Source organism: Cibotium barometz, chromosome 20 (genome assembly GCF_041138505.1).
Source record: "Cibotium barometz isolate CiBa-2024 chromosome 20, ASM4113850v1, whole genome shotgun sequence".
NCBI classification, from domain to species: Eukaryota; Viridiplantae; Streptophyta; class Polypodiopsida; order Cyatheales; family Cibotiaceae; genus Cibotium; species Cibotium barometz.
The window spans coordinates 41,955,108-41,980,110 of record NC_141065.1 but is presented as its reverse complement, the minus strand read 5'-3'; the positions used below and the strand labels follow the sequence as shown (position 1 = coordinate 41,980,110).

General features: G+C 38.3%; 1 protein-coding gene across 1 annotated transcript; it reads left to right on the top strand.

The window, feature by feature from the left end:
* Positions 1 to 5,474: 5,474 nt before the first annotated feature.
* LOC147627891 (flavonol synthase/flavanone 3-hydroxylase-like) lies at positions 5,475 to 7,299 on the top strand. The gene is made up of 3 exons (XM_086814863.1): positions 5,475 to 6,054; positions 6,187 to 6,511; positions 6,608 to 7,299. The coding sequence occupies exons 1-3, from the start codon at positions 5,528 to 5,530 to the stop codon at positions 6,866 to 6,868; spliced, it is 1,113 nt and encodes a 370-aa protein (XP_086670989.1). The 5' UTR covers positions 5,475 to 5,527; the 3' UTR covers positions 6,869 to 7,299.
* Positions 7,300 to 25,003: the final 17,704 nt, after the last annotated feature.

Here is a 25,003-nt window from a genome sequence, read left to right as displayed (position 1 = left end):
CCCTTGTCACGGCACCACTATTTCCACCAGAGTTTAGCATCTCCGATGAGGTGCAATCGTGCAAGCATAGATTGATTTGCTACTCCAGTACCAGCGACGACAGAGAAATAATCATCCATCGCTTCAATCCAGACTTCAGCATCCTTCTCAATCTTTTAACCTTCTCCTTTAAAGGAGGGAGGTTGCATTTGCTTGAGCAAGAGCTTCTTCTCCTGGATATCAATGTAAAGCGCATTGGGAAGTGGAGGGTGATCATCCTAGCCATCATTGTAAAAACAATTTTAAGATTACAAGATTCATATTTGCACAACGCTTATTTTGGAGAGTAAAACATTGAAATCATTTTATTTCCAAATATTTACAAGGATGAGTTTTATTACAAAGATTTGAGACGAATATAATTACTCTCATTTGCCATCAAGGGAAATTCCTAAGCTTGACTATGACAAAAGGGTAGAGCGGTCCAGACTCTAAAAACTGATGGTAAGGGTGGTAGACTTTGGATTGGGGTAGGTCCCAACACAACTACTCTGTCAGCAGAGGTAAGACTTGCGTCACTTGGTCATACACCCAGCAATCCTGAGGTATGCGAATCCCATCTATAGTCACAGAGGTGTCGGCCGTGGGGGTACCGACCAACCAAAATAAATGGATCATCTTTAACTTTTCAATCCAACGAATCCACTTTAGGTTGGTGGTAAGGTTTCCAATTCGATCTACTCGGATGAAGAAATATCTCAACCCACGACTCCAGAAATCTCTACCCCATCCTCTTTCAATACGAGAGAAATGAGGGAGGGACATCTTCTCTAGTATCTACACCATGGTGTCACGAAACTCGAAATTTGAGGAGTGACTAGCAGTCTCAAAGATGCATTGGAAAACTAGAAAATTCGAGTAGGCATCTTCCTCGTCCTACAATCATTCAAACATTAATTCAACTTGTTTGTTTTAGTAGGATGTTTTTTATTAATTAGCATTATGTTAGGTAAAACATTCATTGCAAAACAGTCCTTAAATGGCAATTCCTAGGAGCTAAGATCGGCTCTGATACCAATTGTAAGGTTCCCCTCTTCTAAAATAGGGGAAACACTTAAGATAGTCCACTAAGTCTTAACTTGGAGAAAATTTCCTATTTATCGACACCTTGACCATGTAGAGATTCATGGATACCATTCATAAGTAAGACCTAGTCCTATCCCGCAGGGGGAGCATGATCTTCTAAAAAGCAAATCACCCATAGGATAATTGATCATAAATTAGGCAACTACTACACTTGATTTCTAGAGGCAACGCTTTTTTCCTCATCCATGCAAGGCACAGCCGCTGGCCTAGTCTTCTAGAATAGAGTTGCCCAAGAACCTATTTATCTAGCATAGGGCTTTCACTTAATCTGTTGGAAAGCTACCCGACTAATCGGGTCCACCCGTCCGTAGGATGGTGCCGTCGGGGCATTCCATCCTCCCACTTTCCACCCTACTCACGCGTCAATTTGTTTTCTAATTAATCCTACCACACTGTTTGACATAAATAAACATGTTTCTTAATTAAGGCCCTTTTCACAAGGTTTGTTAAAACAGTCTTTTTCCACAGTACAATAATGCCAAAGACAAGATTTATAAAAAAGTTTATACATGAATCAATTTCATACAAGCCAAACCGGCTCTCTTATTCTTTTCCTTTATACTGCCGACGATGATCTGGAATTCGGCCTTCCAGCCTCTACATGAACCAATTTCATACAAGCCAAACCGGCTCTCTTATTCTTTTCCTTTATACCGCCGACGATCTGGAATTCGGCCTTCCAGCCTCTACATGCTGGGCAAAACCCTACGGGACCATACATCTCATCGTCGGCAGCCGCCCGCCGCTGGCGAGGACTCAAGCCGGCCCGTCGCCCTCTCAGGCTCCATGGCTTGATCCTCTCGCCCCTCAAAGGGATGTGCACACTAGGGTGGGCTTATTCACCGCACTAGCCTGGGCCCTCAGAACTAGACAGCATCATAATCTCTTGCCTCAATCGGTAAATCTTATTCTCCCAATGGTATGAGGGATACCTTGGGCCATTCCCAGGCTTTGCTAATGACGCTGCCCGGCTACATAAGCACGGAACGGAGTTAGCGTCGAAGCCAGGAGAAACTTGCAGTCTTTAAAGATAACAATTTCAATGCAATTCATTGAATACAGCATCACTCAATTTGTAACTTCATACAATTTTATGTCATTACTTTAAAAAGAAAAAATACACATTTATTAACACTAATATTTAAAAAAAACTCTTCTTTAAAAGATAACCAAGCTAACCTGGCCACCATTTCCTTGAGGAGCTTGTAAAGGGAGGGTTGGGGCCGCGGGTTGGGGCCGCATTGGGAGCATCTTCTCTAATCTCGTTGTTGTGCGCTCAAATGAGGGGGTGTGGAGAGGGGTGGCTGCAAGGGGCAGTTGTACTACACAAGTACACTGCACAGGGATAGACGGTAGCTGTGGGATACGGGTACAGGCACTACGCAAAGCAAGGACGAAAGGACAGTGTACCAGCAAAGGCTATAGATCAGTGGCCTACATGGCTCTGTGGGAAAGGTACGGTGTCGGTTAACAGGGAAAGGAGTGGTACGCATGTACCTTATCTGGTCTGGAGTAGCATGGGTGTCCACATAGCGGTACGTGTGGACCACACAGTGGACGGTCCATCCTTTGGTTCTTGTGCGGCCATCGTACGGGCACCCTGGTAAGTGTGTACGGTCCAAATTTTTGGAGTGAGATCCCCAAATTTGGGACATCGACCTCGATTTGCGTGCCGGACCGCCCCGGGGGGCGATTTTTTTTTGGTCCGGGAGGTTCTCTTGGTCGTTGGGGTGCGGACCGTTCGTCAATCGGACGCCCGGCCGTGCATTTATTAAGGTTTAAAGGTCGTCTTTTTTAACTAAAAATGACTGAAATTTACGTATAAGCTTGATCCGATGTCCATTTTGGATGCTGTAAAATCCTATTTTAGGATAAAATCGCACGCAAATTCTAAATTTGGGCTCAAAATTTGAAGATTCTAAGTAAAAATGACTCAAATAATAAAATCATTGATTTTTAAACCATAAAAACTCATAAATTTATCTATTACATGGACATTTCTTTATTAGTGAAGATGGGTATGTTACATAACTGTGAGTGAAATGATTTGACTCTAAAAATCTAAAAGCTACAGCTGTGTTGAATCTCTTGGGTGTAGCTTGAAGCCCTTGTACAAATCGATTGTATGGGAGTTGATTGAGCTTATTCAAGTTATAAAGAGCCTTCTTCAGAGTACAACAATGAGAAAAAGAGCCTGAATGGAAAGCTTCAAATTGAGCTGTGAACACCTGATAAAGATTAAATGAAACAAGCTATTGAAAGCTTAAATACGAGCTATAGAAGCTTGTACACAAGGTAGTGAGAAACACCAGAAAGAAAGCTATGAAAAAGCTTCTCTTTGATACCACCATTGGATCTCACAGAATAGAGAGCCACATGCATACACACACACACACAATGCTCAATGACAAGAGCACAAGGGTATAGAGTGTGAGAGAGCATGATGGCAATCTCAAAGGAGAGAGATGAAAGCTCTCTATAAGTACAAAGAGAAAGTACAAATGATCGAGCAACCCTAAGATGTAAGTAAGGTTGCTTATATACTATCTAACACTAAGGTGCCCATTGACACTTGGATGGCTATAGAAAAAAATCCAGTGGGACAAAAGTGCCCATGTCATAAGTGTATGACCTTATGATATATATGAATAAACATGTGAACTTATAATGAAAAATTAAAACACTTTTAAAATGGGTGTAAATGATGAACGTATAAACAAGTATATAAAAATATAAAAGGTAAATGAGTAAAGATATAAGTATGTTATAAAGAATAAACAAGTTAAATTTATAAGTTAAAATTTGTGTGTATGGGTGTGTGTGTGCACACGCGTATGTACATGCATGTGTGCGTATGTGCGTGTGTGTGTGTGCATGTGTGTGTGTGTGTGAGAGAGAGAGAGAGAGAGAGAGAGAGAAAGAGAGAGAGAGAGAGAGAGATAGAGAGAGAGAGAGAGAGAGAGAGAGAGAGAGAGAGAGTTACCTTAGAGTTCCAATAGGAGCTTACAAACGTTTAGAGTTTTCGGACCTAAAATCATGTAGACTTTATCATTCTTTTGTAATTTTCAATAAAGACTTGCAAGTAGGATTTGAGATTTAAATGTGGTATTTTAAAAAGACACATCACTTATCAAAGTAAAAAGGATTCCTATTATATGCACATCACTTGTCATAGTAAAAAGGATTCCTATTATATGTATTCAATGAATATTGGATTCTATTATTTCGTAGAGTTCTAGTTAGCAAGTTTCTAAAAAGCTAAAAGGCCTCCCTTTTCCAAAGGCAAGCTAGAAAGAAACTCGGAATGAAAATTTGGAGTTGATAGATGCTTGTCCCAAGATAAGATGACAATGGAAAAGGACTAGGCATATCAAATAGGAAATCTCCCATGTTCATTTCTTTAATTGCCGATTCATACAAATTATGTGTAAACCCACGTGGGCTATTGACACTAGAGAAAAGAAAATCTAGAAAGTTTTCTAAATTTTATCTTTGATGAAGGGGCTTGTAAAATAGTTTACAACATAAATATTTATTGCATGGGTCAAGAAGATGAATGGGTGAAAAAATGTTTATTGAATAGGTCAAGAAAATGAAGAATACTTTATAACAATTTTAAAGATTCAAGAAAGCTAATAGGTGTAGATTTGAGTGTAGTAGTTGATGAGGCCGAGACAACAGGAACAACCAAGTTATCCCCAAATAATTATACTATTGTGTGGTATTATTTGTTGGGGATATAAGTGCTAGAGTACTAGGGGACTCGTTAAGTATTAGCTTAAAAGTTTTATAAAACAATGTTTGCTTGACGATCTTGAAGGTGTGTATGGTAGTGTTTTCCAAAACTTGTAGCTTGAGCCATACAAGAAAACTCCACCTAAGGTTGATGCACCTTTAAACTAGTCATTTGATGAATTTATACTTATGTAGTATTTCCTTGATTATCCTTTTTCATATCAACTTGAGGATGAGATTTAGCTAGCCATGTGTAGACTTGGGCCATAAGGAGCTTGCTCAAAATGTGTCTCAAATTAAATTGATGGAGGGATAGTTATAATTGGATAGTAATATAAAACTAACATTGCATACATTTTGAACATTGTTGGTGCTTTTGTGGCCTGAGAGTGGGCCACTCGTTCGTCTCTTTGGGGCTGATGTTGCCTCTCGATGTAAAGTTTGAAGGCTTGTGTTGTGAGGTGCATGAATCTATACACAAAGTGAGGAGGTTATGGTCATCACAAGTTGGTCTTGTTGAAAGGTGCATGAATGTGGACACAAAGTGAGAAGTTGGTCATCTTGTTGCTTAATACAAACCCATAAAATGGAGACCTAAGGGTAGCTAGAATCATCAGGTCTTAAAATTGAAGTCTTAAGCTACTGAGAGAAACGAGTTTATAAAGCAATGGGGATAGAGAATCAACGCGAAGATGGAAACCTCAACTCCGACCCTAACCCTAAAATCGACGGTGCTTTCGTGCTGTCCCCGGAGCACAGGCCTTCTCACCCTCACGATTCCTATCTGCACTGCACGGATCACATCCCTGTCATCGACTTATCGCCCCTGGTGCAGCAGCAGGGATCGCCGGAGGCTAGAGAAGCTCTGGTAGCAGAGGTAGGGAGGGCCTGCGAGGAGTGGGGATTCTTCCAGGTGATCAACCATGGCATCCCGCAGGCTCTAGTCCAGAGGCTCAAAGAAGGGGCCAAGGCCTTCTTCGAGCTCCCCTTGCAGGAGAAGCTGCAGGTGAAGCGGACAGCGGATAACGCGCTGGGCTACAACGATGGCGAGCTCACCAAGAACGTTCGCGACTGGAAGGAGGTGTTCGACATCGCCGTCTCAGGATCTCTCGAGCTCCCCGCAGACTTTGAGGGGGATGATCACCAGACTCGCGTGGTACACAACCAGTGGCCTTCCAACCTACCTAATCTAAGGTACTGTCTCTCTATTTAGTACTGTCTAACCTAAAGTTAACCCTCTGTTGATTTCACTAAGGTACATCCCACCCAATAGTATGTGACTTCCTTGTAAGATCATTACATCATTGTCGTCATGGCTTTCTTCAGGGAAGTGTGTGAAGAATACACACATGGAGCAGAGAAGCTTGCATTCACTCTTCTGGAGCTTATATCACAAAGCCTGGGACTTCCACCCCACCAGCTCCATGAGCAATTTGTGTCTGGAACAACTTTTCTGAGGCTGAATCATTACCCTGTGTGTCCTGCTCCCGAGCTTGCCTTGGGTGTAAGCAGGCACAAAGATGCAGGAGCTTTAACGATCCTCTTACAAGATGAAGTTGGAGGGTTACAAGTGAGAAGGAAAGATGGAGAATGGATCGGCGTAAAACCTGACCCAGCAGCCCCAGTTGTCAATGTGGGGGATCTGATACAGGTCAGTACTTGTCCAATCCTATCATGTGAGTGGTTTTATCAGCTAGTGCAGTTAACTTAGCTCTCATTTGTTCTTTGTGCTGGTTTGTGGTAATAGGTATATAGCAATGATAAGTATCAAAGCGTGGAGCATAGGGTTGTGGTGAATGAGAACACAGACAGATATTCATTCCCTCTGTTCTTAAACCCTGCCCATTGGGTGAATGTGTCTCCTATCCCTGAGCTTACGGATGAGCAGAACCCACCTAGATACAAGCCTATCAACTGGGGCAAATTTCTCAAAAGACGGAGGGATAGCAACTTCAAGAATCTGGGGGTTGAGAACCTTCAAATTTATCATTATGCCATCAATATATGATAAGATCACCCAATCCAGCAGTTAGATGTACAGAAGTAGAGATACCGCAGATGACATAGGCCGTTGTAAGATAAGAACCCTGAAAATATGTGGTAGTATTATAGTGAGTGTTATCTACATGCAAACAGTCATCATAAGTAGTCGAATGCATAGGAAGGAAGTGCTATAGTATTTACATCATTACAGACCAAAAGGCCTACGTTTTTCTGCATTATTTAGTGTGAGGTGGTTGTTTCCAATGGGAAAGTAGGTTAATGGTTGCATGTTGAGGTGTCATGTTTCCTGAGCTGTAAAGGGTGGCTTGAGTGTGCTACCAAAGTGTGTAGGATGATGCCACATAATTTGTTCCATCCAAGCAAAGAGCATAGCTAGCGTGTCTAGTTCTCATGTTGAATGAAACGTGCGACATATGAATGTCAAATTTATCTGCATATGTGCTAGCATATTTTCAGCTGATGGCGTCATAATTGCTCTTTATTTGAAGTACTAAAAGAGGAAGTTTGGGCCCCTCTCTACTTGCACATGCACTTTTTTCGGGGTTGGAAGTTACATTAGGCATTGTGGCGCGTGTCGTGCCCCGCAGTTGCAAATGTTAAGGCTAGTTTATTAATAACAAGATGCGCTTAGGTCTAAGCATGCTTTCTAGTCAGTTTTTTAATGCATGCCCATTTTGGCTAATTCAACCACGAATGTTGCGATCCTCGAAATCTTAGGCTTCTTCTAGAAGCATTGGGGTGGAGGGTTAGTAGTTGTTGTTGTTTTGTTGAGACGGTAAATGAGCCTTTTTTTAAAATTGAAATTGAAAATCCTCATTTGTGATCATTTCCACCTCTTTTTCAATGAACGATTTGGTAAATTCAAAGTTCTAATTGGAGGTCTGTAAGGCTATGGAGCAAACTACACGTTTACAGTTGACAAGATGTCACCTTGGATTTTGTGCTCCTTTAATTGCTTGTCTTTAAAAGAGGTTGAACATTGTTTTTGAAATGGGTCCTACTTAACAATATTTGGCCACTTGTATGAAGAGCACCTTGGATTGAGTGAATGGTGGCATGTAATTTTCAATGAGGTAGCTAGTATAGAAGTATTAGTAGGCATGATTGTGCCAACAAATGATAAGATACACGGAGAAAAGAAATATGAAGACTCCAAGAAACTCGGAAAGAAGGCCTCCCTCTTAGTGAGAACGATGGGGAGATTTGAAGAAGTTAAAATTGAATACATTGGATTAGTTGGTGTACTTAGTTCCAAATTACTGAACATAGGTGATCCCAAAATTAGTAGGTATGGAGAAGATTATCCATGAGGAAAAGGTGATAGACGAACCTTCAAGGTCGGACCAGCCATGGATTGGGTTGCGGTGATTCTAGAAGTAGTAAAGAACCATCAAAGGAGTGGTCTTAGATGGTGGATCATCAGTGAACATTCTCTTGGACACCACCCAAAGGGAACTACGAATAGTGGAGATGAAATTGGCTCTATTTTCCATCAAGATTGTGTACCGAAGGAGAGTTAAGTCCCAGGGTTGGACGTTTAGATAGTAGGATGCGACTTCTAAACAATCTTCATCGTTTTGAAGGAGGAAAATTTTTGTTCTTATCTTGAGACGACCATGGTTATAGTAGGCCAAAATCAAGCATATTTGGCCATAGATTAGATTACTATCAAGAGAAAAAGAAAGAAAGTTCGAGTCACAGTAGCATCAAGAGAAGTCTTGCAATATCAATCAGACCAATCTATGTAAAAGGACTGTGTTTGTTACAAAGAGTAAATGCCGATGAGGAAGAAGATATCCAAGACACTTCTTAACATGTGGATAAACAAATTGGGTCACTACTTTGAGAGTGACGATATGGGACTACTCGTGACGTATAAAGTCTTACAAGCCATGACCACCTTGGATGGGCGTATTGGGGTCAACATCATCACACCAAGTAATGCTAGGAGAAATGGGGATAGCCAACATTGATACTGGTCTAATTGTGAATTGATGTGGCTACCACAAAGGCCATGGGGCTTTTGTGGGATCTCAAAATTAAAACTTTTGGCCTAAGCTTTCAACACTCAATTTTGGTGATGAGCTTCGTACAACATCCAAGTTCTTGTGACTCCACCGTAGGTAGACCCTATAAGAGAGAAGCCATATTAGTACATGACTAGGACATAGATCACATTTACATATAGAAAAGGGACCAATATTGAAAGTAAATGTGTGAACATGAAGACTCATCCCATGAGCAAAGATCATTTTGGCCTAGAGGACACCACTAGAACGACTATGAATTGAACACGTGCGTCACATGCCACAAGAGGTTGAAGAATATGATAGCTTAAAGTTTGCTCCACTTCCAAAGTTGGAAGACTTTGAGAATTGGATGCATATCCTTGCTAGCATAGATATTCTTCCTACAAGGATACGCATACATAGGTTATGTAACTTTGGATGACAAGGAGATTGCTTTTGTTTACATGCTAAGTAATAAGTATGGAAACAATGTATCAAGTTTGAAGGAAAATGGGATATAAGTGATTAGAATAGATGACTTGTACCTCTTCAAGGGTGGGAAGGAAGAGCATTGGCTATGATATGCCAAAGATATTGATACCTAGATTCCAATGAAACTAGTGAAATGGAAGAGCCCTTGAGCTACTCTACATAAATCACGAAGCTCTCTTGTTGTATAGGAATAAAGGCTTGTTAAAGTAGAGAGAGAAGTCAAGTGTACTTTGGAAGAAGATACTAAGAAAGGTCTTAGAAAAGTGGGCACTTCAAAACGTATGATTGTGGGAGATCGCTTCTCCTAAAGCTAAAAAGATCCCTAATGGTAAGTGTGGAAATTCTTGGGTCAGCAGACGTCAAGGAGGAGGATAATCTTGCTAGGTCCCTACCTAAATCTAGTGTACATGATTTTTAGCTCTTGTGGAAGAAAAATATAAAAAAAAAAGATCTCGTCGATCTACTTGCATAGTTCCAAGAAGATTGGTTCACTTAGAATTACACATACATAAAGGGTGTACATAGTTTCAAGAAGATTTGGTTCGCTTAGAAGCACAGACATAAAGGTTGTACGTTCTAAGAATACCATTTCCATTGATCTACTTACATAGTTCCCTAATGGTAAGCATGGAGATTCTTGGGTCAGCAGAGGTTAAGGTGGAGGTTAATCTTGCTAGGCCCCTACCTAAATCTAGTGTACATAACTTTTAACTCATGTGGAAGAAAATATCTCAAAAAAAGATATCTTCGATCTACTTACATAGTTCCAAGAAGATTGGTTCACTTAGAGGTACACATACATGAAGGGTGTACATAGTTCCAAGAGATTTGGTTAGCTTAGAAGTACATAGACATGAAGGGTGTACCTTCTAAGTAGTTAAGCATTCCATTCTCATCGATCTACTTACATAGTTTCAAGAAGATTGGTTCTCTTAGAAGTACATAGATACAAAGGGTGCACCTCTTAAGAAGTAGTCAAGCATACCATTCCCATCATAGAAGGAGCAATCTCTCAAGGCACAAGGCCTATTCTATGAATCCCAAATACTCCCAAATGGTCAAGTAAGAAATTGACATACTCGTCAATTCTGTAAGAGATAGAATATGTAGAATGGAATCTCTCCAATACTAATAGTGCCTAAGAAGAATGGGAAGATAAAAATTTGCATTGTTATCGTTGAAAAGTTTAATGCATTCATTAATCTCAAAAAGGTTAATGCAACCGTTCACCTCAAAAAGGTAAATGAAGCACTATAAAGTAGCATTATCACTATGGGTATTTTCCATAGGGATAGTGTAGAAGAAGAATGGCAAGATTAGAGTTTTCATCATTAACCTCAAAACACACTATAGAAGGTCATTCACTATGGGTATCTCACATAGTGATAGTGTCGAAGAAGAATGAGAATTTTCATCAATCTCAAAAAGGATAATGTAATCATTAACCTAAAAAATGTTAATGCACACACTACAAACCTTCTATCTCTATGGCAAACTCCACGACTCCCAAGGGCATGTTTAAAGGATTTTCCTTGAGGCCTTTAATTCTTTTTCAAGTAATTACTTGTTGGTTTGGCAATGTGGGCATTTTTTTAATCTCCAAATCCTTTTGTAATGATAAACTTTCATAACTTTTTTGAATTAAAGAGTAATATATAATGCTCATTTCTTTTAAGTATATGGTCTTATTTTATTCATTGTAATACCAAAGGAACTCTAACTCACCAACCCCACAAAAATTACGATAAAAAAAGAAGGGTTATGAAATTTAGTAAAAGCTCTTATTAGAATAGGAAATAAATAAAGAAAACCATCAAACAAAAGATATAGATTTAGATCCATCGTCTTTGTAAGGGATGTACTCTCATCCAAAATGGGCTTCTTTTAACCTATAAGGTTTCTAGGTGGACCTTATTCTCTTGTTTGATTTGGGTGTTTTAAACGCTTCTATCTTAAGAGAACTAAATCCAATCAATTTGAAGCATTCACTAGAACTATTTTAACACTTGATTAAGAAACATGGGTAGGATACTATTTTGTAATTGTAAAGACAAATAAATAAGGTATGACTTGCTTTGCTACGTTAAGGTTTAAATTTTCATTCAAATGACTGAGAAGTATTTCATGATTTCATTAATGTCATCACATTGCTGAGAGGGAATATCCATGAAGTAAAAACTAATTAGCACTAGTTTGGTAAGTAGACATAAAAGCTAATTATTACTAGTTTGGTTACTAGACATAAAAGTGTGCAGGGATACTTTTACGCCCCATTAAGTGGCTATTTTCTAAAAAGTTTTTCCATGCCATTATGATGAAATTTCATATACTATCTTCTTCATCCTATTTCTTATGCTTTGAACTACATCATAAAACTATAATATGGTTAGATTTGATTTCTAGTAAAAGAATTATGCAAAACTAGATAACCTACATTCTTGGTAACAAAACAAGACCTAAAGGAGGGTAAAAAAAGGCTTGGAGGAAGGAGAGGTATATAGGAAATATTTATTTTTTTAAATCCCTTGAATTAAAATCAATCTTAGATGCTTCAAGGGTTCTCTTTTGCCCTAGACTTTGGAGGATTTGGTGTTGTGATAAGTTTCATAACATAAATTTCCCAATGTGCTACACAAATAGTGGCCTCTATGCCAATAATTATTTTTTGCGACTAATACCCTCAATTTGACTTCTATGATTCATCTCTTCATACTAAATATGGTAGTAGCTTTTTTTCAATCCCTAATGGACTAAAAATATGGAGGTTCTAGTAGCACTTTAGGATGTAGCTAGGTGGAACATGCACATGGAATCTTGTGGGAAGTACTATGGTACAATGATACAATTAGGGAATCACGTTTACACCTAGTAAATTTCTTGGTTCAATTTTAGAGATGCAAGCTGTTGTGCAAACCTTGTTGGGTAAACTTCTAGTTATATTACGGTTGTGAAGTATTCCTGCTTTACTTGGAGGTGAGTAAAGTTGAAGGTAGTTTAGGTTTCTCTTTCCAATGTATATGGTTTTTTAGTGTTTACATTCTATGTGTAAGCCATTATTTTGGAAAGGTGACTACCAAATCCATAAAAAATATAGATTTGGAAGGTTTATATCTTTGACTATTGCATATACTAACATGTACATGTTTACTGATTTTCATTTGGACCCAAATGAGTTTTAGTAAATAGAAGTCCACTAGCTTTTGTTTACAATGATAGTTAATACAAGTCCACTAGCTCTTTTACTTACTATTAGTTAATACAACTCCACTAGCTTTAGTAAATACAAGTCCTCCCCAGCATTTGTTTACTCTGATAGGAATGATTTAAGATTTAGTAAATACAAGTCCTCCAGCATTTGTCACAAGTTACTCTGATAGTAATGGTTTAAGAAAATATTTTAATATAGCATCTAGATTTTTTGTAGGCAATGGATGCTAGGTTTTTATAAAAAATAGAGGTGGAAGAAAGGGATGGGGGTGAAAGATAGATAAAAGCTATATGGCACCCCTTCATTTGTTGAGAGGAAACATGATGCCTTATTGAGCCTTTTTTTTTCATCCAAATTTTTTATGTGCATCTTTTTAATAATGCATGTTACAAAACTTAAAAGGAAATATGTATTGGTGAAATAATCACAGGAAAAAAAAGGCTTTTTTAACCCCTAAAAAAACATTTTTATGTCGTGTTAGGTTAACAAAATAGTATTAGGGTGGTAGCATTAATGCACTTTAATGCCAAACTATGTTCTCTCTAATTTGGAAATCTTTCCTTGTTGGTATGAGAAAAAAAACTCTTATGTTTTTTGTTTTAGTTACCATACTTTTTTGTCATTATGATTTTTTCTTATAACTTAGGTTTGTACATTTTTCACTTTTAGTCACCATTTTTTGTGAGTTTATTTTTCCTTGTGCGTGAATTTCAACTTTCCCTATGTAATATGTGTGGGCAATGCAATATGTGAAGACTAATAGTAAGTGAAACAAAGTTTTTGCTAAGTGTTTATGTGCCAAAGTGGGTGCTCATAGGAAATGAATTTAGATTTTGATATAGTTTCTCTACAAGATTCATGCATCACACTCAAAAGATGAAGTTTGAGGCTTGTTTGCATGCTGTAAGGTTTCTGTAAGCATCTAGAGGGAGTGTCAATTTAAACTATTTTGCTCAATTTTGGGATTTTACACATCAGTACCAATTGTATTTACTGTGCAGATAAAGCCATTGTCATCTTCGACATTGTCTCTTCGAGTTTATTTTCAATATCCTTGTTAACATTATCATCTTCAATAGCCTCGTTAACATCTTCGACATTATATCTTTGAGTTTATCTTTAATAGCCTCGTTAACATTATCATCAATTTTTGCATTCTTGGTAAGTATTATTCCCACACTGTACATTGCAATTTTTCATACACTTTGTAGATTTCCATTGTCATCAATAGCCTTGTTAACATTATCATTGATTTTTGCATTCCTGGTAAGTATTATTTCCACACTCTGCACATTGTAAATTTTCATACACTTTACAGGTTTCCATTGTCATCAGTGATCTACTGGCACAACCGTTTTGGTTTCATTTAGTGGGCATTGATAGTTGACAGATTTGCATTCTGTGTCAGAGATTAGTTATTTATAGACAGAGTGACATGCACTACCTGTCACTCTGTCTGTAAATAAGTAATGTTTGACTCCCTAGCATTTTGGCATTAGCTTGGGTGTGAACACCCCCCTCTAGCATTACGAGCATTAGCTTAGGCTAATGAGTTATGGGATTTTGTCATTAAAAGATGTCATATTAAGACGTTGTTACAAGAGGGCTAGTGGGGAGTTAGGATCTTGTGGAGGTTATGGGAGCCCAATAGTCACATGGGTATCCCAAGAGTCACATGGTTGGATCGCTATATAAAGCCCCTCTTATATGCAAATTGGACACACGGGATGGGGTTGTTGCAAGATCAGGGTGTCCAATTTTGTCCAGTTTATGCTGGACTGGGAGAATGATCGGAGAGAAAATTTGGGAGGGCAAGGTACTTCAAATGAGATCAAGAAACTAATGGAAATACACATGCACTTAAATTAATACAATATAACTTAAATTAATATAAATTAGTCTAATTAATCAAAATTAATTAAAAATATAATAAAATGATTAAAAATAATATTTTCATACTTAAATTGATCTAATTTTTTTTCCATAGATGCACCATAACAAGTACACTAGTTCCTATAGTTTTTAGATGATTTACATCAAAAATGTAATTTTACTAATTAGATTATTAATATTTACAAGCCTTCTGACAGCTTGGAAGAATTTTGGAAATGAGATCATTAAAAATCTAACCATTGGATTTGTAATTTTAACTAACCACCACATTCGACTAATGCCTCACTACCTACCACTCTTTTTGATCTACAAGATTGAGCTTTTTAAGTGGTTGTTATTGTGGGTACAAAAAGTGGCATATATTATAACACTTTAAAGACCTTGAAATATTTAAAGAAAATAGACAAATAGCTTGAACTTTTCTCAAAAAATCAAGTTAAGCTCTAAAATATGTGAAGATCTTAGGTCCAAAGTGGGAATCTCATATGAGTTTATATGTAAAAGATATTAGCATTTTATGGAATCAGTCCAAATTTGGGAGGACAGGGTGTATACATTGACTTTGTACCTAAGGAAATGAGGACTTTTAACTATCTAATGCTTAATCATATTATGCAACTATATTCCCAACTTTGCATGTGATGTTCCAACAAAATAACTTGAAAGGAAACTCCTTCGTTAGCTACTAGGAGAGATTAGCTAAAGGTAAACAAATGCCTGTTTTTTAACTGTTTACAGGGTGCCTGAGTGGACAAAACTGGGCACCCTGATCCTGCAACCACCCGATGATGGATCTGGAATGTTGAGATGTCAAGCTCAACATGAGCTGACACTTATGATATGTCTAGATGACCGTTTCCACCACTTACATCACTTGCGTGTTTGGTAGGATGTTGACATGATAGATCTGGAATTAGTCCACCACTGATTTATGGCATACTTATCTTGCCAGCTCACTTACTTAGCATGTTCACATTATGGACCATATGTACATAGTACTTTAGTACTTATGTTGCATTTCCCTTATCTTTTGGTAGAACCCTTTTGTTGAGAAGTAGAAGAAGAACCAACTTTCAGGCTCTCATCTTGTTTGTTGTATTTCCCTTATCTTTTGGTAGAACCCTTTTGTTGAGAAGTAGAAGAAGAACTAACTTTCAGGCTCTCATCTTGTATGTTGTATTTCCCTTATCTTTTGGTAGAACCCTTTTGTTGAGAAGTAGAAGAAGAACCAACTTTCAGGCTCTCATCTTGTTTGTTCTCTTCTAGGGTTTGTGTGAGTGTGTGTGCTTGTAAGAGCTCAAGCTCTCTTCCTCCCTACATCTTTTCATGGTACCAGAGCCTAGTTCATGCTAAGAAGCTGAGTGGCAAGAAAGAGAAGCACAGAAAGCAGTACGAGGGTAAGAGCTTCACCTACTCTTTTTCCTTTGTGGCTACTACACCCTTGTTGGAAGCTCTTCGGGAGGCATTGGGGCAAACGAACTCTGATTGAGGAGGAGAGGAGCTGCAAGGCAACTATATTGTCATTTGGATAACGCTTTTGCGGTCGAAAACATGTTTTGCGTGCATCTTGACCTTTGTTTTATAGTTTGCACAGGCGTTCACGAGCACTCTGTAGGTAAGTTTTATAGTTCACACAGGCGTTCACGTGCACTCTGCACAGGTAAGTTTTGATTCTCTGTAAAATTCTATTTTTAGAACTGTAGGAAGGGAATTCGATTGTGCAGACTTGTGTACTGCAAAGAGGTCTTACAGGTGTTATTGGGTGTATGTATGCAAATTGAGATCACTGGTGTGACAGTTTGGATGCAGTATAGTACCGATGCAGAGAATACAACAGTTTGTGCAGGTCAAACAAGCTTGCTATTTTTAGTGAGTTTGTGTTGTAGACTATTGAGATGTCAAGCTCAACATGAGAGGTGCCTGCATGACCGTTCAACATTTACATCACTGGTGGGTTTGGTAGCTGGCACCGACATATCTTTGTTAGAGATTCTATAGCTAGACTACACCCACTAATCCACACCTACCCACTCTACTTAGCGTGTTCACATTATGGACCGCTTGTATATACTCTATTATGTGTGTTTGTCACTTTATCTTCTTGGTAGACCTCTTTTGTTGTGTGAAGAAGAAGAAGAATTTTCAACCTCTCACCTTGTGTGTTCTCTTCTAGGGTTTGTGTGAATGTGTGTGTGCTTGCAAGAACTCAAGCTCTCTTCTTCCCTACGTCTTTTCATGGTATCAAAGCTGGTTCATGCTAAGGGCTGAGCGGCGAAAAGCAAGAGAAGCACAGGAAACGATATGAGGGTAAGAGATTCATCTACTCTTCCCACTTTGTGTTGGCTACGACACCCTTATTATCAGGAGCTGTTCGGGAGGCACCGAAAAACAAACTATGATTGAGGAGCTTTCTTCATGTGGGAGCAGAGCTACATGGCAACTATACTATCTAAAAACGTGTTGGATTCAAGGATTGGAATCAAGGAGCAAGGAAAGTCATGTATTGGCTTTCTATTAGCATACATGACATTATGATTTGGCATATACAAGATGCCAAGTCACCTAAGGAGGCATGGGATACCTTGGTGAAGCTGTATGAAACTAACACCAAGGCACAAAAGATTCAATTGAAGAATGAGCTTCATACTGTTGTTGTGGAGAAGAAAAATATGTATGTGAACGATTATGCCTTGAAGATCAAGGGCATTGTGGAATCCCTTGCATCAATTAGTATTTCTGTTGATGATGATAAGGTGGAAGTGTGTCTCTACGTGGTCTCGGGCCATAATACAAGGCGTTTAAGACGTCTATTCAGACTCGGTGAGAAGCTTGGGATTCTAGCGATAAAGACACTTGGTGCGACAAAGGCTATGGAAGCCATGAATGCGAAGTTACGAGATGATCTAGAAGAGTCAAAAACCATGTGCAGAGGTTGACTTATGATGGTTATGTCATTAAGCTTATATGGCAAAAGTTGTGTAGGTTGTAGAACCCACATATTTTGATGAGGCTATTAAAAATGTGTGTTGGGAGAAAGCTATGGATGAGGAGATGGATGCATTGTATGGAAATGAGACTTGGGATTTGGTGCCATCACCTGAAGGCAAGAAAGCTGGTAGCATAAGCAGGTACAAGGCTAGATTAGTAGCCAAAGGATATGCACAAACACATGGGATTGATTATGAGGAGACATTTGTACCGGTTGCAAAGATGGCAACTATGAGAGCTGTGATTGTGGTGGCTATAGTAGCTGAAGGTTGGTTTTTACATCAAATGGATGTAAAAAATGCATTCTTGCATGGTGACTTGCATTAGTAGTGTATATGGATCAACCACTTGGTTTTGAGAATACAAGTCACCCGGAGTATGTGTGTAAGCTTCGTAAGGCTTTGTATGAGCTGAAGTAAGCTCTATGAGCATGGCATGACAAGATTGCTGAGTATCTTGTCTCACTATTGGTTTTCATATGGCAGATGCATCACTCTTTGAATGTGTGCAAGAGTGATTGATAAGGGTATTGTGATCATCACCATCTATGTAGATGATCTTATTGTTGGGGGTGACAACTTAGATGATTGATAAGGGTATTGTGATCATCACCATCTATGTAGATGATCTTATTGTTGGGGGTGACAACTTAGATTGAGCATGTGAAAAGTCTTCTCAAAAGGAAGTTTGAGATGAAGGATTTGGGAGATATGTGCTACTTTCTGGGAACTGAGGTCATTCGTATAACTGATGGTATTTGGTTGTCCACAGAGATAATATGTATTGGACATGTTGTCCAAGTATGGGGGATGGTTGATTGTAAGTCAATCTCGGTGCCATTAGATCAAAATGGAAAGCTTAGTGTGGATGCATGTTATGTGTTGGAGGATCCCACTATGTATAGGAAGATTATGGGGAGTTTGATTTATGTCACGATCAGCAAGCCCAGATTTGAGTTACACTATTGGCTTAGAGAGCCAATTTATGCAGGTTCCACGCAAACTACATCTTCACAGTGTGCGATGCAGACTTTGGTATTTGAGGGCCACTGTTGACTATGCATTGTTTTATGCAGCAGGTGTATCATTGGAACTATATGGGTACACAGATATAGATTGGGCATGTAGCATCTCAGACAGGAGATCTACCAGTGGATTTATGTTTTCATTCGGGAGTGCTGATGTGACATGGAGCAGCAAGAAGTAGCCCACAGTTGCCTTGTCGAGTACAGAGGAGTTGGGGTGGCAGCATGTGAGGTAGCTTGGTTACACAAGCTACTTCTGATTTGGGATTTCATGTGGTCCAGGAGAGAAAGGTTGTCATATATTGTGACAATATTAGTAGTATACAGTTGGCAACAAAGAACCCAGTTTTTCATATGCAGATGAAACACATTGAGGTACATTACCACTTTATCAGGGAGAGAGTCAGGATCAGGTTGCTGAAATCTTCACGAAGGCCTTGGGAGCTGAGAAGCTCCGTAGATTTTGAGATATGCATGCTTGGAGTTCATGAGTTGGAGTTGAGATTGAGGGGGAGTGTTAAGATGACAAGCTCAACATGATCTGACACTCGCGAGGCGCCTGCATGACCGTTCTCGACATTTACATCACTGGTGGGTTTGGTAGCTAGCATTGACATATCTTCGCCAGAGATTCTACAGTTGGACTACACCGCATTAGGAAAAGAGGGAACTCATTTTGGGGCCCTGTAAGAAATTCATGATTTTTTTAAATTTTCTTCACCCAAAATCAGCAAAAATATGAAAGCAAGTTCATGCAACTACAGAGATTCGCCGAAAAACACAATTTGGTGTCAGTCTGGCAGCAGGTGATTCGGACATCACCGGTGCGTCTGGAGCGGTCCAAAACCCCCGAAACGACACCGGGGAAGCATTGAAAACGGGCATCCGGAGGCCTGAAAAAGGCCGAAAAGGATCGGCTAGGAAAATTCACTGGGAAAAGCGATTTGGTGTCAGTTTGGCAGCGCACGCACACACACACACCCTAAATACACACACTATAAAATCCCCTCCCCCCTAAACACACACCCCCTACACCCTAAGCACACACCTCCTACACCCTAAACACACACATTGTAAGCTCCCCTCCCCCCTAAACACACACACCCCCCAACACACACACGCACACACCCTAAACCCACATAAACATCTCCTAAAACCAACATAGCCACACACACTCATCCTTAATTTACACATATACACACGTTCTCTCTCTATCTCTCTCTCTCTCTCTCTCTCTCAACCCACATATATACAACCTAAACCCACACATGTATACACACACACACACACACTCTCTCTCTCTAAGCATATGCACACACACACACACACACACACACACACACACACACACACCCTAAACCCACATAAACATGCTTGCATGCACATGCCATAGATTTGTCTCAAGATCGGTATGATCTTTATGATATGTATTGTGCCTCATTTTTCATGGACAGCAGGCTGACACCAAATCGCTTTTCCCAGTGAATTTTCCTGGCCGGCCCTTTTCGGCCTTTTTCGGGCCTCTGGATGCTCATTTTCAGCGCTTCTGGTGTCGTTTTGGGGGTTTTGGACCGCTCCGGACGCGCTGGCGATGTTCGAATCACCAAATTTTGCATTGCAAATCCTACACCGAAGATGACAATATCAATTATAATAAATGAAAAAGATATCTTCATTCAATGCAAACTCGTCGTTCTCTATCTGAATATGACTTTTATTCTTTTTTCCTCCTATTTATTATTTCCTCCAACGTTACGTTGGCCCTCCATTAATTGGTTGAGGGCTATTTTTCCTAAACCCTAAAAGGCCCCAAAACGAGTTCCGATTTTTACTAATGGACTAGTCCACAGCTACCCATTCCACTTAGCATGTTCGCATTATGGACCGCTTGTATATACTCTATTATGTGTGTTAGTCACTTTATCTTCTTTGTAGACCTCTTTTGTTGTGTGAAGAAGAAGAAGAATTTTCAGCCTCTCACCTTGTGTGTTCTCTCCTCCTCTTAGGAAACAAGTCCCTCCTGCCATGATCAAGAAGAATTTGTTCATTGATGGGCTGTCAGGTTATCTCTCTCTAAAGGTGGAATTGAAGAATCCGAAGACTTTTGAGGAAGCGGTGCAGATTGCTGAGGACAAGGAGTGGTGACAAATGCGGAAGCAAGACCTGGGTCTGATACCATGTAGAGAGTACCCTGCAAATCAACATGTGGTAGTGGATGCCATTACAAGGTGAGTATATATTCCTATGGAGGCTGCTCTCTTAAAGCCTCATTGCATTGGACGAGGTATTTATCATATTCCCTCTCTTGTTGTAGTTCAAAAGAAGGTGGTGTTGGATGCCCCTGTTATGCAAAATAAGGTATTGCCTCTGAAGCTCATAAGTCTAAATGCTCTTTAAAGCATGGCCACAAAGATGAGAGTGCTTCTCTGGATGCTCCAGAAGGGAAGAAGTTGTTACAATGTTCTCACGGGACCCTTTAATCTTCTTGAAGAGAATAATCAAAAACTCAAAAATTATATCAAATATCAAAACAACTACTTGAATTAAATTGAAAATTATAGCACATAACAAAACATAAGGCAAGAGAAAGAAAAACATCACCATCAACATAAGACTGGGTGTAATCTTCCCCCCCCCCCAACGTGAGTGGCTTCTCCTCGCGTGGGTATTTGTAATATATTCCAAAAGTAGGCTTTCAGCCAAAAATAAAGTACACATCCATATTTGGACTTTGCCATTTAATTAGCCTTTGTCCTCAATTAACCTTTGTCCTCAAACCTTCTAAGGTTTGCACAATTTTTTTCTAATACAATAATCTAACTTGTGCACATATGCACATTATAAAATAAATCAACTACTAAGGTTATAAACTACGCTTGTAAAAATAAATGTGATGCACATAAGAAACATTCTCCTCGACATTATTCATCAATCCTCGTAATCTTCATCTACTGAAAATATAAGCCCAATTAATAATTAAATTAATCCCACAAATATTAAACAGGCACAAACCATAACCAACTCATGAAGACTACTAGGCGTAAGTACTCCAGGAATCACCCTGCTAATACAAACCTAACTGAAATAATCATAGACAGCCCTAGGCATACGTCATATACCACACGTATTAATATTTATAGTGGTGTCACCCACGATATTAACCTAGTCGGCATGACGCAAGAGTAACCTAGGCGTCCCCAAATTACTTAAGAGGGGAAAATAATATTCTTAAAGAGGACTTAAAATATATTCTCATAACATCCCTCTTGCTTGAGTTTGCAATTGCCCTTAATTGCAGGTTTGCTGGGTTTGAAAAGAACGAAGGATCTCAGGATAAGCTCGAAAAAATTTCTCGGGCATCCATTTTGCATCTTTTTGAGGATGGTTTTTTTGAATGTCAAAAGATATTTGATTAACATGGATCATAACAGTCCTCCCTGTTGGGAATCAACTGTCCTCAATGAGTGGATGGCTTCATGGCATAAGTGGAGGACAAGATCATCACATCAAACAATTTCTGAAAATAAAACCAAACAAATGAACACATGTGAAATGTATCTAAGTGTCCCATTCCACAGAGGTACCTTCCACATACAAACACTCGCTTTCTAGTGAAAGATAGAAGACATAGATACGTCTGGTGTAGCCATGTAAAACCAATCTAATGTCCCATACCATAGATTAATTCCACACGACACTACCTTAAGAACAGAAGTTTGAGACGGAGTAGCTAATTCCCTCTGAAACTTTCATTCTGACATAACTTTTCTCTATCCTCAAAATTAGACTACAAGTCTTATTCCAAAAATGAATTAGGCCGAAAAGGAAATTCTTATCAACTTAAGATTGAAAAATAATCACTTACATTACTATCAATAACTTGATGAAGTCTGGGGATTTATTCTTGATCTTAATCTTGTAATTGTCTAACTAAATTCTCGGGATTTGTTTTTTATCTTAATCGTGTGATGAATTCTCGAGATTGATTTTTGATCTTAATCTAAATCCCGTAATTGTCTAACTAAATTCAAAAAATTATAATCTTTGAATAGGTTTATAATTCTTGAATTTGTGAATCTTACTTGTAAACAATGAAATCTAAAGGGGATCTTGATGTTAAACTTAATCTTAAACTTGAAATTAGAACTTGAAGAAAGATAGACATTTTGCATCCTAGTTGATAGCAAGAACTTGATATACTAGTAATGAATCATGGCTTAGATTAAAAATACTTGAATGGATGAAAATTGAGAGATTAGTCTTTAATTAATCATAATTGCAATTCTTGAATAAATCTTGTTCTTAAGGGGTTTAAATCTTGTGGTTGAATATATCTTTGACTTAGAGCAATTCTTGGTCTAGAAAAAATCTTGTACTTGGATAGATCTTAAACTAGAACACTTGAAAATTTAGACAAAACTTTACTTGAATTGGTATAAACTTCGTAATTGTGATTGGTGTACAACTTAAGCTTGGTTTCTAGTCATTTGAGAGCTATTTCTTTACTTTTCGCATCATCACTAAATTCGATGGTGAAGCAATTGATAACTTGAATCAAAGATTGAAGAAACTTGCTTGGTTCTCGAATCTTCAAATTGGTCTTAATCTTCTATTAAATGTCTAGCAATCATTTTTACTTGAATTTGGGCAACTAGATCTTGAAGATAACTTTTGCTAATCTTGTCTCGATCTTTCTAGTTAGGTCACGGTATCTAAAATTCTTTTCAGGAGCTAAAGTTTTCTAACTAGGTCTAGAAGGAGAGAATATTCAGAAAACAGATACAAAAGCAAACAAGAAATTGTATATAATAAATAATTTTTTTTTTTACACATACCTCCACCTTTGGTTAATGTGTCAAGTGTGTTAACCTCTTCGGTGTCAAGCATGTCGTTTGCTGCAATTTGGTTCTTCTTTTTAGTTGGGCAAGATTTAGCATAATGTCCCAACATCTTACACTTGAAACACTTGACAATAGATAGCTTGGATATGATGTCATGGGTCGGGCTATGCATGTCAGATGCTTCTACAGTTTTAACTTTCTTCTTAATATATTTGTTTATTCTAGATAGATATCGTTCAATCTTTCTTTGAAAGTTGTCCCGATGCTCTCGTTCTTGATTCAAAAGAATATAGAGAGAATCAAGCTGTTCCTGAATAGTACGTTGGTGCAGCGGATATTCACCCATTTCCTGATAATTAAAAGGAATAGGAAAAATTTAAAACAAGAGAAAAGATAGGGTTTCTTATCTCATATGGAACGTCGAGCTAGATGTGAATCCTGCCAAAGCAACATTTTAATGATATCTTCACTAACAAGCTGTTTATATTATTTGGACTTCATGAGGATTTAGAAAACAACATTATTCACGAGAATTTGACAACTCTCGAAATTTCTCTTGAGGTAAGTTCTAAAAATCTGTAGAAGAAATCCAAACTAACTATATGTACATGGGATCCTTTCCATAACATATGATGGGAATAGTCAAAAAAAAAATATTTTCTTTTGTAAAACATTTTACTGATCTCATTTGTAAAGCTTTAAGCTTATTTGAAAGCTTATTTGAAAGCTTTTAAAGCTTAGTCAAAAGCCTAAAAATTATATATATGTAGTAAAATAATTTTCCTTCTACTAGGGTGCGCTCAGCGCATGAATAGAGAAGGGAAATGAAAAATAATAATAGTAATAATATGAAGCTTTTTTTAGTTAATTATTATTATTATTATTATAAAGCTTTATCTCTATAAAGCTTTGTTAAAGCTATATTACACTAACAAATATATATATATATTATTCTGGTTCTTTATAAATTTAAGCTATCAATCCTCTCTTCTTGAGAGTACCCGCACAGTGCGTAGTAAAAATTCAGCACAAGAGTAAAAAAGGAGATTAAAAAAAAAAAATAGCTCCTCCTGGATTTTGCGCAACCGGCCTGCCCTTCGGGATGCGCAGGCCATCGGCCGCCGTTGGATGGAGGGAGGAGGAGAAGGATTATATATATATATATATATATATATATATATATATATATATATTACTTTAAGCTTGCGCCCAGCGCGCATGAACTGAGGAGGAAAAATAAATAAAAGCCAAAGTAATTTTTGAAAAGAACTCTTGAACAATTCTCATCCCTCTATTATAGAAACTGAGCAAAGAAAAGGTTTAGCAATTCTGATTATGGCTCTCCATGCTCCTCTGCTTGCTCTTTCAATCTGTACGGACAGATTAAGAAGAGGATTAGTGAAGAGGAAGGTGGTTTTATGGTTTTGGGAAACCCACTAATGGTTTTCCACCTAGTTTTACCCTTTGGGCAATAGATTGATGGAGATTGATTACCCAATGGTTAAAAAAAAGCTTTATTTCATCCATACATAAACAAAAATCCCTAAACGTGTTCTTCTTTAATTTAAATTCAAGAAAATGACCAAAATCACCTCTATTTTTGTCTCTTTCCCCTCTTTTGACCGCCTTCAAAAAAATTAAATTACACCAAAGCTCTGATACCACTCTCATGGGACCCTTTAAT